Source organism: Cricetulus griseus, chromosome 6 (assembly GCF_003668045.3).
Source record: "Cricetulus griseus strain 17A/GY chromosome 6, alternate assembly CriGri-PICRH-1.0, whole genome shotgun sequence".
NCBI classification, from domain to species: domain Eukaryota; kingdom Metazoa; phylum Chordata; class Mammalia; order Rodentia; family Cricetidae; genus Cricetulus; species Cricetulus griseus.
The window spans coordinates 38682444-38696591 of NC_048599.1; the positions used below are offsets into that span (position 1 = coordinate 38682444).

General features: G+C 35.9%; 1 protein-coding gene across 2 annotated transcripts in view; it reads left to right on the top strand.

Moving 5' to 3' along the window:
• The window catches only part of Esf1 (ESF1 nucleolar pre-rRNA processing protein homolog), a 56430-nt gene that overhangs the window by 22339 nt on the left and 19943 nt on the right, over positions 1 to 14148 (top strand). For both annotated transcript variants that reach the window (XM_027421657.2, XM_027421658.2), the window contains exon 10: positions 13864 to 13985. In XM_027421657.2, the coding sequence (XP_027277458.1) occupies positions 13864 to 13985 (122 nt within the window). The remainder of the gene's footprint in view (positions 1 to 13863; positions 13986 to 14148) is intronic.

Sequence of the window (14148 nt, forward strand, 5' to 3'; positions counted from 1 at the left end):
GCATTGATGTTCATGAGGGATATTGGTCTGTAGTTCTCTTTTTTAGTTGTATCTTTGTGTGTCTTGGGTATCAAAGTGATTATGGCCTCATAAAAAGAGTATGTCAATGGCCCTTCTGCTTCTATTGTGTGGAACAATTTGAGGAGTACTGGTATTAGCTCTTGTTTGAATTTCTGGTAGAATTCTGAAGTGAAGCCATCTGGCCCTGGGCTTTTTTTGGTTGGGAGGCTTTTGATGACTGCTTCTATTTCATTAGGGGTATAGGTCGATTTAAACTGCTTATCTGTTTTTGGTTTAATTTTGGTAAGTGATATCTATCCAGAAAATTGTCTATTTCCTTTAGATTTTCAAATTTTGTGGAGTACAGGTTTTCAGTGTATGACCTTTGGTTAGTTTGGATAGAGGTTTGTCTATCTTGTTGATCTTCTCAAAGAACCAACTCTTTGTTTCATTGATAATGTTTTCTTAGTTTCATTGTAATGTTTTCTTAGTTTCTACTTTATTGATTTCAGCCCTCAGTTTGATTATTTCCTGGTGTCTACTCCTCGGTAGTGAGTTTGCTTCTTTTTGCTCTAAAGCTTTCAGTAGTTCTGTCAATTCTGTAGTGTGACTTTTCTTCGGTTTCTTCATGTGGGCACTTAGTGCTATGAACTTTCCTCTTAGCACTGCTTTCAGCGTGTCCCATAAGTTTAGGTATGTTGTGTCTACAGTCTCACTAAATTCTAGGAAGTCTTTAATTTCTTTTTTTATTTATTCCTCAACCCAGGAATGGTGCAATTGGGTGTTATTCAATTTACACAAGTTTGTAGCTTTTCTGCAATTTGTATTGCTGTTGAATTCTAACTTGAAAGCATGGTGATCTGATAAGACACAGGGGGTTATTTCAATTCCTTTGTATCTGTGGAGGTTTGCTTTATTGCCAACCATGTGGTCAATTTTAGAGAAGGTTCCAAGTGGCACTGAGAAGAAGGTATATTCTTTTGTGTTTGGATGAAATGTTCTATAGATATCTGTTAAACCCAGTTGGGTCATAATTTCTGTTAGATCCTTTGTTTCTTTGTTAAGTTTCTGTGTGGTGGTCCTATCTAGTGGTGAAAGCGGGGTGTTGAAGTCTCCTACTATAAGTGTCTGTGTTTTTACGTGTGGTTTGAGCTTTAGTAATATTTCTTTTACAAGTGTGGGTGCCTTCGTATTTGGGGCACAGATGTTCAGGATTGAGACTTCATCTTGATGGACTTTTCCTGTGATTAGTATGAAATGCCTTTCTTCATCTCTTTTGATTGATTTTAATTTGAAGGAGCAACATACTCTTTTAAAATTCTATTTCCCAGAAATATTTTGGTAAGGAAATAGTATTTAATTAAACTCAGAATTAATATTTTATTCTCTTTTTCTATTTTTATTTTAAATTTTCTCATATATTTTGGTTGTATTCTTTTTCCTCTCCCTACTCCAAGTCTTTCCCACCTCCCTACCCACTCAACTTGATGTTCTCTCACAGAAAAAGGAAAAACCATTATTTTTAAAAAGATGAAAGTCAAAACTAAAGAGAAAATGTATAACACAAAAAAATAAAACAAAATGTGCGCACACAGGCGCACGCGCGTGCATGCGCACACACACACACACACACACACACACACACACACACACACACACACACACACACACACAAAACCCATGGCATCAGTTTTGTATTGGCAACTACTTCTGAGCATGGGGCCTGCACTACCAAATGGTTGATATACCCAGTATCATTCCATTATAGAAAACTGATTTTCCCTTTCCTAGTAGATGTCAATTGCAAGTATCTTCTTGGTTAGGGATAGGACTGTGTCTACTTCCCCTTCTCAGTAATGGGATTTTGTCTGATGTGTAGCTGTGCAGGTCTTGTACATGCCGTCATAGTCTCTGTGAACTCGTGTGTGTCAGTCCTGTTGTACATGGGAATGCTGTACTAGAATTTGCTTTGTAGACCTGGCTGGCCTGAACTCATAAAGCTATAGCTGCCTCTGCTTCCTCAGTGCTGGGATTAAAAGAGTACACCACCGTTGACTGGCCCCTAGTGTTTCCTAATTCATGAGGTTTCTCTAATACAAAATATATGTTATTAAGTGTTCCATTTCAGTTTTGCTGTAGTTAAAGAAATGTGCCCTAGTAGAGTAGTACAATGCAAATTTTAAAATGACAAACCTAAAGATAGATAAAAGCTAGTATAAACAGTAATTGCCCTATACAATACACATTTATACACACACACACACATCCCACTAGTTAGGAATCTGCATGTAGTTTTGCAAGCAGTAATGTTTATAGATTACTGCTTTTTACATATAATCATCACTTTCTGTTCCTGGTGAATTTATTCCAGGATCTCCTACAGGTACCAAACATGGCCTGTCATTGCAGATAACTTATACACATCATCTTTTATACTGAAAATCATCTCTAAATGTACTAAGTAAATGCCATCACATAGATGTCATAGTGTAATTATTTTTTGAATAATGACAATAAACAGTATGTTCAGAGCAGGTGCAGTTTCAGGATTTTGGAATTTTTTTATGGTTTTTACTGAAGCTGGTGGATATAGAATCCATGAATACAAATTTTGCCCCCATTTTAGTGAGGAATTTTGATCAATGGTTTTCTTGGAATATCCTGAATATTGCTGAGTTAATGAGGTAAATTAAGAGCTATACCTTTAAGTAGTGTGTTTTTATCTTGACTTTTTCATTTGTGGATTGAATGTTAATATTAAATTTTTTTAAAAATATAAAATGAAAAACTATTACCCATAATTCTACTACCCTGATTCAGTTATGGCTTAGGTGAGTTCTGGTTCCTCTTGCCATTTCTCTGTTGTCATGCTTAGCCATATTTCTGATCTTTCACTACAGTAGGTTTACAGCATTGAAAAGAAACAGGACATTTCAGTCCTTTCAAAGTGCTCTTCACTTTGGCTTGCTCATTTTGGGCCTTTTGATTTAAAAAACTTATTTTTAACAACAATCCCCACCCTTTTAGAAGACCAGTGAAGATCATTTACCTACAGTGAAAAGCAGATACTGGCATTTAGGCTAACTACAGCAGTCAGTTATGTGACTTCCTCTTCATACAGCAACTGTCACATGTACTCTGGATCAGCCTGTTGTTCTCTCACAAGCTATCAAAACTGTCAAAAACTCAAATTTAAAAAGCTCAGGTGTCAGGTGTCTAAGATGTTCTAAATAATCTATAGCTTTTTCCATAACTCGAGCTATTTTTTATTGAATAGGTTCCCCAAATATAAATACTAGGAAGGGGGCATGGGCAGCTTCTATGTCTTGAGGTTGCCATTAGATTTCTTTCCTGAAATGTTACATCAGTTTATAGTGCCTTCAATAGTCGGTAAGAGTGCCAGTGTCATGGAATTATCACTATTAGGCATGTACTTTTCACATTATTGAATGGATTGAAATTTCTTACTGAAAACCTCAATTTAAAATGTTTTATAAGCTCTCTATATATAATATAAATTATTAAAGTGTGGGTGTGTGTGGGTGGGTGGTGTGTGGAAGTCACATAACAACTTGCAGGCATCATTTTTCTCCTTTCCATCATGTAGCTTCTCAGGATCAAACTCCAGTTGTCATGTCTGGTGACAAGTACCTGTATCCACTGAGCCATCTTGTAAGCTCCTGATAGGGTTTTTTTGTTTTGTTTTGTTTTGTTTTGTTTTGTTTTTTAACTTTTTTTTTTTTTTTTTTTTTTTTTTTTTAGTTCAAGTTAGGGAACAAGCTTGTTTCACATGGAAGTCCCTTCTCCCTCTCCCTCTCCCTCCCCTCACCCCCAACTCTCCTCCCCCACCCCCTGATAGGGTATTTTTACTGTGAACTTTTGTTACATGCATGTGTATGTGTGTATCTGAGTATAATAGTGAAAGAGGTCTTTATACTTGTTGTATGTAGTGTATAAGATAATTGAACTACTCTTTCTGAACATTTGCTTGCACATTTGAAGGATGGGATTAATAATACTTAGTTTTTGGGGATTTGCGAAGGCACATCTCATGTTGTGTGGATTATCTTAACCAGTGTATGTTTTCAGTAACAATTAGTATGAACTTTCTTCTGTGGTCTTCTATGATATTATACCTGAGTAAACCACATCCATTGGTTCTTCTGGGGCTTGGGTCTCAAGTACTAAGCTGTTTAGAAAAATAAGTCATCTTACTAATACTTGTTTGAGTATCCTGTGCCTTGTTATTTAAAGGAAACTTTATGGTATTTAAACTTCTGTCTTTTTACATTGAGTATAATAGCATGTGGTGTTTGATCCCTAAAGTTTAAAGTCTGGAGGGAAATAGATAACAGGCTCCAGTCAGATGGAAACCTGTAACCTGTTTCCAGCAGCCTCCTGAGTTCTGCACCCATGTTAGGGCCTCCAAATAACATACAGAGTCTTATATTAGTTGCAATGCTGCTGGCCAATGACTAGGATTTCTTATTTGCTAGCTCAGTCTTAATTATCAACCATAACTACTAATCTACATATTTTATAAAGACTTATAGAGGATGCCAGTGGCATGTGTCCTCTCTTCCTGGGATCACAAGGCGACTCTACCCTTTACTACATTTCCCAGAATCCTCCTCCTAGCCCCACCTATCTTGCTTCCCTATTGACCAACAGTGCTTTATTTATTAACCAATAAGACAAACATGCACAAAAGGACTTCCCCCATTAGAAACCCATTGTCCATGGACTTAGCTAAGATGAACTATCTTTGTATTGATACTTAGTTCTTATGGAAATGTAGTAAATCAACCTTATTAACTAGGTTATGTAAAAACATTAATTAGAAGATTCTTGAAAAAGCTATAATTCCTTATTTTGTGTTAGTAGTATCTTCTACTAGATACTGTTCCTAATGTTCCTATCTTACTCTATAAGATTAGTAGATAAGATGATGCATGTAATTAGCATTGTCTAATGATCTAATTAGTGACTATACCTCATTAGACAATTTGTAATAAACAGATGAATTAAGTGTATCTCTTGTATAGCTTTTCATATATTAATAATGGTATTAATATACATGGTGCTTGGAATAAGAAGGCGATAGTAGGTGGTATGGGTTGTTACCCATGCACATTCAGAGTTGAAAACATTCAGAACAAGAGCCTGTCCCAAACAGAGAGAGCAGGGGAGCAGGAGAGAGAGGAGGAGGAAAGGGAGATGGATTTAAAAAATAAAGTTCAGAGAATTGAGGAACAGATCATCTCATGTACTAGAATTGGCAGCAAGTAGCAAGAGGGCTACACTTTGGGGGAGAAAAGTTCACCAGTTCATTTCTTAAAGGAATCCTTAAAGGCCATCATATGTCATAGAGACTCAAATTAGTGCCATTGGAGACAAAGGGGTTTTTGTTAATGGTTGAGTGTGACTACTAACTAGTAAAAGCCAGTCTCTGAGGAAGACTGCAAATTTAGTGTTCATTACTGTTTTGGTTGATAATTGGGAAACTGGAGTTGATTTGTGAGAGATTTCAACGTTAATGTAGGATATAGGAGATTGTTTCTGAAGACTACTCTGTTGGTAAAGCTGTGAAAGTCATAGGCCATTCTTATTAGAAACACTTGGGATTGGGATCCTTACTCTTGACAAGGAAGAATGGAATCCAGAGAAGCATCAGCAAGAGCCCCTCTGTCTCACCCAGAAAAAGAGTTCCCTTTTCTTCTGCCTTGGGCCACAGAGCAGGGGTATATCTCATTTTCTCCACTCTGTCTTCCCTCCACTTTTCAAAGCAGTGTTTCCATTTTATTCTAGTGTCTGCTCTTTAGCCTTGTACTTTTCCTTTTTTCTTTGATCTCTGTTCTCTTGCTGTCTTCCAAGGTAAAGCTTACACAGACATTAGGGACAAGCATATATGGCTATTGAATTATTCATTCTTTATTCAGAAACAAGTTTTGAATCAGTTATGCATTCATTTTGTTAGGTAGCCCTGATCCTAACATTTCATTTTAAGACATCTTAAAACCTGTTCAGTATTTATTTTTGGCTATTTCTTTATTTCTGTTTACTGCCAATATACTTATTATTTGAAATATATTCCCAAAATGTTTTTTGCTCATATTGAGTTGAAGGCCAGGGATATAACTCAATATTAGAGTATGTGTCTAGCCAGACCCTGGGTAAGTTCCTAGTGGCACGGTAGATTTGTGGGGGGAATAAGGGATGGGATGTAACTCAGTGGCTGAGTACTTGTCTAGCTTGAATGATTTCCCAAGTTTGATCCTAGAACCACAAATCCAAAAGATCTCTCCAAATGCCATACCCAAAACAGCTAGCCTTGGACCCCAAAAAAATGGGGGGAGGGGGTCAGGGGAGAGGAATTGCATCAAATAGAAAGCTTAAAAGTGAGCTAAAAAGATTTACAATTTTAAAGCTTAATCATCCTTAAATCATCTAGTTAACCGATTGACTAAGAAAGCTTTATAAGGTAATAAGCTAAAATTCATACTGTGGAAATCATTTGAATCATTTGTGGACTATATAATAAAAAAGAGAGGCAAGAGCTAGAAAGAGATAGTTCAGAAGTTAAGAGATCTTACTGTTCTTGCAGAGGACCTGGGTTTAGTTTTCAAAACCCGTGTGATGGCTCACAATTGTCTGTAACTCCTGTTCCTGTGGCTCTGACACCCTCTTCTGGCCTCCAGGGCTTCTGCCTAAATGTGATTCAAGCATGCAAGCATACACAAGTCCATAAAGATAAATAATTTAATACATTTCATTAGTAAGTTTAATAAAAAATAAATAATTTTAAAATGAGAAACAGCTTGAGTTATCTGAAAATGTTTCTAGCACATTTTCTTTATAGAGTTGCTCGTCAATATTTTAGTTTCCTGGATTATTGAAAGACTATTTTCTTCCTTAATAATATTAAGGTGAAAACTGGGGATACTTTTATGCTGATTATTATTACATTTGGTTTTTATTTCTTTTATATTTTTCTAGAATTGGGTTTTTTAAGATTTTTAGTTTTTATTTTTTGAGATTATAATACAATTACATAACTTTCCTCTTCCCTTTCCTCCTTTCAAACCCTTCCATATTCGCTGCCTTGCTCTCTTTAAAATTCATTTCCTATTTTTACATTAATTGTTGTTACATAAATGTGTGTGTATATATAACTCTTAAATACAGAAATACAACCTGTTCGTTCTGTATAATGTTACTTGTATACGGGTGTTTTGAGGGCTGACCATTTAGTTTTGTGTAACCAATCTGTATGCTTTTCCTTGGAGAAGACTATTTTTGCTGCTCTTAATCATTCTTTAGTTGCTTAGTAATTTCTTTGTGGGTTTGAGGCTTCATGAGCTTTGGTGTCATCTTTGTTTAGGCAGTTATGTTGGTGAGACTTGCTGGATGTAATTTCTGACAGTCATAGGAGACAAAGTGTCACAGTAAATCCCAGTTCCTCTGGCTCTTACAGCCTTCCTGCCCTCTCTTCCACAATGACCCCTGAGCCTTAGGTGCAGGAGTTGTATTGTGGTTAGGGACTAGTTGTATTTGGGACCAGGCTCTGCAACTGCATTTTGATTGGTTGTGGTTTTCTGTAATGGCCTCCATGTGTTGCAACAAGAAGATTCCTTGAGGTGAGGACTATACTTATTTGTGGGTGTAATGAAAAATATTCAGAATATAGTTAGGGACTCTGCTGGCTTAGTAAAATGGTGGTTGTAGGTTTTCCTCTAAGATACATGAATTCACTAGTCTTGTATAGTTGGTTAGGTTTCTAGTGCCAGGTATGATTTTTGTTTTGGGGGGAATTTTTTTTTAAGATTTTTATTTATTTTTTATTTTATGTATATTGATGCTTTTGTGGTAACCAAAATGGTTAGTTAGGATCTGTTCTCAGACCTAGCTGTGCTGGTGACGCTGCAAGTGTTACAGTTAGAGTAGGGAGAGTGCCTGGTTTGTGGCTATCCTAGGCCAGTCCCCATCTTAACCCCTTTCCCGAAAGAAGAAAATGTACTGTCCGTGTAAATAGGGAAGCCAGTTCAGAAAGTGCCGTATTGGGTTCCTAGCTTTTAAAGTGTGTACACTGTCTTTGCCATATTAGACTTTAGTATGCTATAGGTGGTTATGATTTTTAATTCTTGCTTGGAATTAATTGAATACCATAGTCCTAAATAGTATCTTTGATCACCTGAAAATTCCTCTACCATTTTCCTCTTAAAGTCCTAAGTTTTATCTTCTCTGATTTCTTTTCTAGAAATCGTGTTTGATGTATGTGTTAATTTCTTACTTTGTGTCTGATAACTCTTGACTTCCGTGCCTTTGGGTCTACACAATTTGCTGGGTAATTTCTTCAGTTGTGCTTTTATTTCATTAATTCTTTCTCTGTAGTATATATGTTTTAACTTGGACACTGACTTGATGTTTTATCTCTGGGAGTTGCTTTCTTCTTTTTTCCTTCAAACTTGTCTCATCCTTTTGATAATCTTATTTTAATTTCCTCTTTTGCTTTTTTAGGTGCTGATTTTATATTTTGTATCTTAATTTTCAAATCGATAACCTGTGCTTCTGTCTTACTGGTTTTGTTTCTATACTTTAGCTTGTCAGGGATTTTAATTAGAATCTTCTTGTCTTGGATCTTTCTCTTCTTACAGGAACTCTGTATCAAAAGGCCTTCTTTTAGAGAGTAGTTGTCAGGTAACTGGGGCCATTTCTAATCCAAGACCTATCGAATTTTTGAGTTGCTGTATTTGGGACCACACAAGTAGTGTGAATTTCATCCACAAGTCCACGGGTTTGTGGGATTGTGGTTACAAAATCTCTGAAGGGAACTGTATTTTTCTCCCCCTGATCTCCATGTACTCCCCAAAACTGTAGGGGGAAGGTCAGCATCTACTGGGGGCACATTTAAGGATCCTGGGACCTCCCACCATGATCAGACTCCAAACTTTATCCCCTGCCTCCTTGGCTCGAAGCCCACAACAACCCCAAGTCCATACTAGACCATATTAGCTTAGTATGTATCCCCAAGGAAAACTCCCTGCTTCTGAACTAGTTTAATAGTTCTATTTGAACTTACTTGTTGAGACTTGACTCAGGAATTCTTTTTCTTTGTATCTTAGCCATTCATGTAAAAGATTTCATACATTTTCTACCTTTCCTATAAGTGTATAAAAGTAACAACAGAACAAGTAATTTCTCATTCTTTTCCATAAATAAGTTAGCAGAATGGCTTTCCCAGACTTGGCCAGAAGTTAGTCTGTTAATATGAGGACATCTTGGTAGTATGTTACTATGATTACAAACTGCTTAAAAGGCAAGGAAAACATACAAATAAACTTGAGAGAAATACAGGAAACAATAGTTCTCTAATGAGGCCCACATGTCTTGTATTTGAAGTCAGTGTTTTAAGAACGTTGAACTCTAAGAAGCAGGGTTGGGAACAGTTTGATGTGTGGTAAAGTTTATATCCTTGGAAGTGGAAACCATTATTGTTTTAAGGGAGACTGAAAGGGGATTTAGAAGAGGTTAAAGAAAGATAACTCAAGTTCTAGACAAATGTAAAGCATTTTCTACCAGTAAAATAACTGTAGGCAGTAACTGCAAAAGGTAACATCTATTCAGTGGGTACTTTGGACACATCTTCTATGGATATTTATTAAATATTTTGGGAGATACGCAATCAGTTATGTGAATAGAAATTACCAGTCTGAGCATCTTTCTTAGACTTATTATTATCCCCATTTTTAATTCTGTTGTTTTCACACGGTAAATGTAACAGGATTCTAATTAATATTGAGTGTAACCAGTGAACATTTATTGACTGACTGACAACTTTAGCTATATGCTGTTGTTACAGAAACTAGTTTTTATTTTACTTTCCAATTCCATGTGTTGTTGCTCCCAGTCAGTGGGGTGGAACAGATTTGAGTCACTTTTCTTTTCACTTGCTTTCTTTTTCTATAGAACTTTATAAGATGTGTGCTGTAGTACTCTCACTAGCTACTAATCTGGACTAAGTGTTCACTTTGACCCTTGTTATGTGAGTAATTGTATCCCTTCCTTGTCCTCACACCTTTGGGAGTAATAATGTTATTTTGAAGAGGTGCCTTGATGGCAGTGCTGCATAAGACATGACTGGTGGTTTTCCTCTATAAAACCTAGTACCCAGAATGAATTCCACATTTGGAGTTTTGGTGTTAGTGATTGTGGTTAGTAACATTTTTAAAGTGTTTGGAATTGAGTGCTACGTAGTCTAATTTATAACACACACAAAAATTTTAAGAGATTGATATGTGTTCATAAATAATCCCAGTTGAGTTCTAAGAGCTTATTTAAGTAAACAGTCCCAATTTCGACCTATATGAGAACTCTTAAAGCATGCATTTTATTTTTATAAACAAAGCCTGTAATAGTACCTACTTGAATTGATTTAAATCATTCATACCCTATCCTTTGAAGACTTTTGAAATATTTCGTGTGGATAAGGTCAGAAGGAATGTATATCCTTCCTGTAGATTTTATAAGAATATTTATGAGTCTTTTTATATGCACAGAAACTGCCAAAGTCATTCTGAATAGATTGTGCTTATTAAATTATTATTGTCATATTGAATCATCTGCAATCATGGCTCACTTTAGAAGAAGCTTTACCCTCTATTTGTGGGGTTATTGATATCTTTAATTTATTAGTCAATGGATATATGCTTAAAGTATTTTTTAAACCAATATATACAAAAGTAAAAGCAGTTATAATGAAATTGTTTTTCAGTCACATTGTGGCTTGTCTTAAATGAGGCTAAACTGACTCGGAAGAATGTTCTTGTGCATTTGCCAAGTGACTTCTGGGATGGGCATATTTTTAAGAACTCAGAACATAAACAACTGTGATCTGTGGCAAGAGAGTTAAATGACCTCATGATGACAATGAGAACAAAGCATTTTTAAGTTATTGTGGTAGTGTGTTAATTCATTGCAATGTGTTTGTCATTCTTCTATTTTGGTATATTAAGTGAGAGCCCAGGCAAAGAAAACTACAGATTGACTTGAACTTAAGATAATTTTTCTTTATTGCTAGAAACAAACTAAGTTCCTGAGAAATATTATTTCCTAAGGATAAATATTGCATTATTATTCTAGAACTAGTGGTCCACATGAACCAGTTACAGACAGAAGCCGTTCATACCTTCAAGTTTTGATTCATTTTAAGCCATTTAGGTCTTAAAGTTTTGATTCATTTTCTGTTGGAAATAATATGTTCTAAACATCAAAGATCAAACACTTGGCAGGAAATAAGATCTATTCCTTCAAATAGATGAGACAGGCGTGTTTATTAAGTACTTACTATGTGTTTCGGACTATGCTAAATATTATGGAATGTGAAAAAAAGTGACTCTACACTGTTTTTAGAGTACAGAATTGACATGCAGATGGAACTTAGAAAGTAGAACTATATAATTGAGTACCAAATAAAATTAAATAACCATATAACCTATTTTCAGAAACTACCTCTAGCCAGGCATGATGGCACATGCCTTTATTGCCAGCTATTGGGAGGCAGAGGCAGGTGGATCTTTGTGAATTCACATCATGAGTTCCAGGCTAAACCTTATCTCAAAAGAATGAAAACAACAGGTTTTAAAGATTTAACTATCACCTAATAATATGTCTTTGAAATTTGAGATTAGACTGTATGCAGATCTGCATGCATTATATATGTCACTCTCTCCTGTTATATGAAATAACTTGTTTTATCAGAATTTATTGCCTTCTCCTATATGAAGCTCTCATCTTACATTCCCTGAGTACATTACTGGTTCATTTGAAGGTCTGTATATGACTTTTTATCATTTACATATCTCCTAAAATCTATGTACTAATGTGAAATGTTTTTCTCATAAAGAATGGGTTTTAATGATTTATTTCATGTGTATGAGTGTTTTATCTGCTTGTATATTGTGTGCTCAGGGTATGCTTGGTGCCTGCAGAGGACAGAAGAGGAAACTGGATCCTTAGAACTGGAGTTACCGATAGTTTTAAGCTACCATGTGGTGCTGGGAATCAAATCTGGGTCCTCTGAAAGAGCAGTGTTCTTAACTTCTGAGCTGTCTCTCCAATCCAAGATACAGTTTTTAATTGAAGACTGTATTTCTGTTTTGGCATCTAACAAATCAGAGCTCCTACCTTCAGTATTTCATAAAAAGAAACTTCAAAGTACACATATTTAATTTAATACTTTTCTAAGTCCTAGAAATTTGGAAATTAAGTCTTTATCTAAAAGGACATGAACCTCAGAACTCACCTGTTTCAACCTGGTCTTTAGAACTCACAGCCTAACAGCACTGTTGTTCGAAGTTCTATATATTTAGACGTTCACCGGGTAGTTTGAAGTTCAAAGTGGGGGAAGTGCATGTGGGAGGGAGGATTTGTAAACATCTACTCTCTACCAGATTTATTTTGCATCCTGAGACCAAAGGTGAAGTTGAGTGAGTAGGTAGGGTTAAAGCCTAAGCTAGCCGAGGTCATCACTACTACCAGAGTGAAGAATATATAACTACTTTTCTGTCTTCTTTGAAGATGATGGTATTTATTTATTCATCTATTTTTGTTAGAAATTTTGGAGGACATAGTTGGATATGGAGTTTTAAATATTTATATGACACAAAATCCATCTTTTAAAAATAGCAAATGGCTTGGGATGATGCCATACACTTGTAATCCAGTCTGTCAGGAGGCAGGGACAGGAGGATCACCAGAAGTTCAAGGCCTATTTGACCTACATAGTAACTAAGGGACCAGCCCAGTCTGAGAGTTCTTTGTAGGACAACCCTGTCTCTGTATAATGTAACAGTGAATGGAATGGTCAAAATGGTATTTGAGAAAAGAGATGACTGATCTAATTCATCTTCCCAAACACAATCAAAATGCTATAAATGCTAAAACAGTCCTGGAAATGATTCTGTCTTATTTCTAAATAAACTTTAAAATGCTAGTTTAATGGCTAAAAGAAATGAATCAAGAACAGAATATAGGAGCAAAAGCTTTAGAGATGAACCATGAAAACAAGTGACAGCATTGAAAGAAAACCAAACCATATACAATGAAGCTAGTGGCCCTTTGGATCTTAACTCCATTGCCTTGGAGAATGTTTGAGCAGTGACTCAAGGACTTGTTCTTCAGTTTTTGTTAGTCACTTGCAGTGCCCAGGGAACATAGACTGAGTAACAGGAAAAGCTAGAGATTTTGCTAATTAGTTGTTAGTTGTATCTTGACTTTTTGTTCCAGAATTTTTCTTCACTCTGTACGAACCAAAAGGCAGAGAGGCAGGAATTGTTCTTGGAGGTTCAAAACAAGCATAGAGAGAGAAAGGTTAGACCTAAGTAAATATTTGGATTTCTTTTTCCTTTATTTTTTAATTTTTTGTTTTGTTTTGAGACAGTATTTCTGTTGTATAGCCCATTTGAACTTAAACTCAACCTTGAAGTACTGGGGTTATAGGTAAACCACAGTGTCTGACTAATAATAGGTTTTTCATTAATGACAATATAATCAATATATCAAGTTACTGAATTTGTTGATTTGTTTTGATTTCCTTTGGCTAGATGTACTATTTTCTCTCGTGTTCTCCCCCCCACCCTGCGTCCCTCTCTCCCTCTTTCTCTCACCCTCCCTCTCCTTGCCTCCCCCTCCTCTCAAAATAGGATTTATAAAAATTGATTACCTCTCATATGTGGTCTTGATAGTGCAGGTATTCATTGTTGGATATACCCACTTAGGTAAATTATATTTGTTCTCTTGCTTTTGTAAGCTTTTGCCTGATCAACGATAACACCATTTTAAGCTGAACTATTTTTCCTTTTCTAGGCCTTAAGGAGAGTGCAGAAGAAATGGTCAAAAATAAGTTGGAAGGAAAGGATAAGCTGACCCCTTGGGAACAATTTTTAGAGAAGAAGAAAGAAAAGAAAAGACTGAAAAAGAAACAGAAGGTATCCATTCTAATAGACCAGGTGTTTATTGAGTGCCAGTTGTGTGCATCACACCCTACTCATTATTTTGAAATGTTTGTCTCTGTGGCAGAATCTCACTGTATGGTTCACACTCCTCCCTAGTGATGGGACTGTAGATGTGAGCCACTACATCCATCTATAA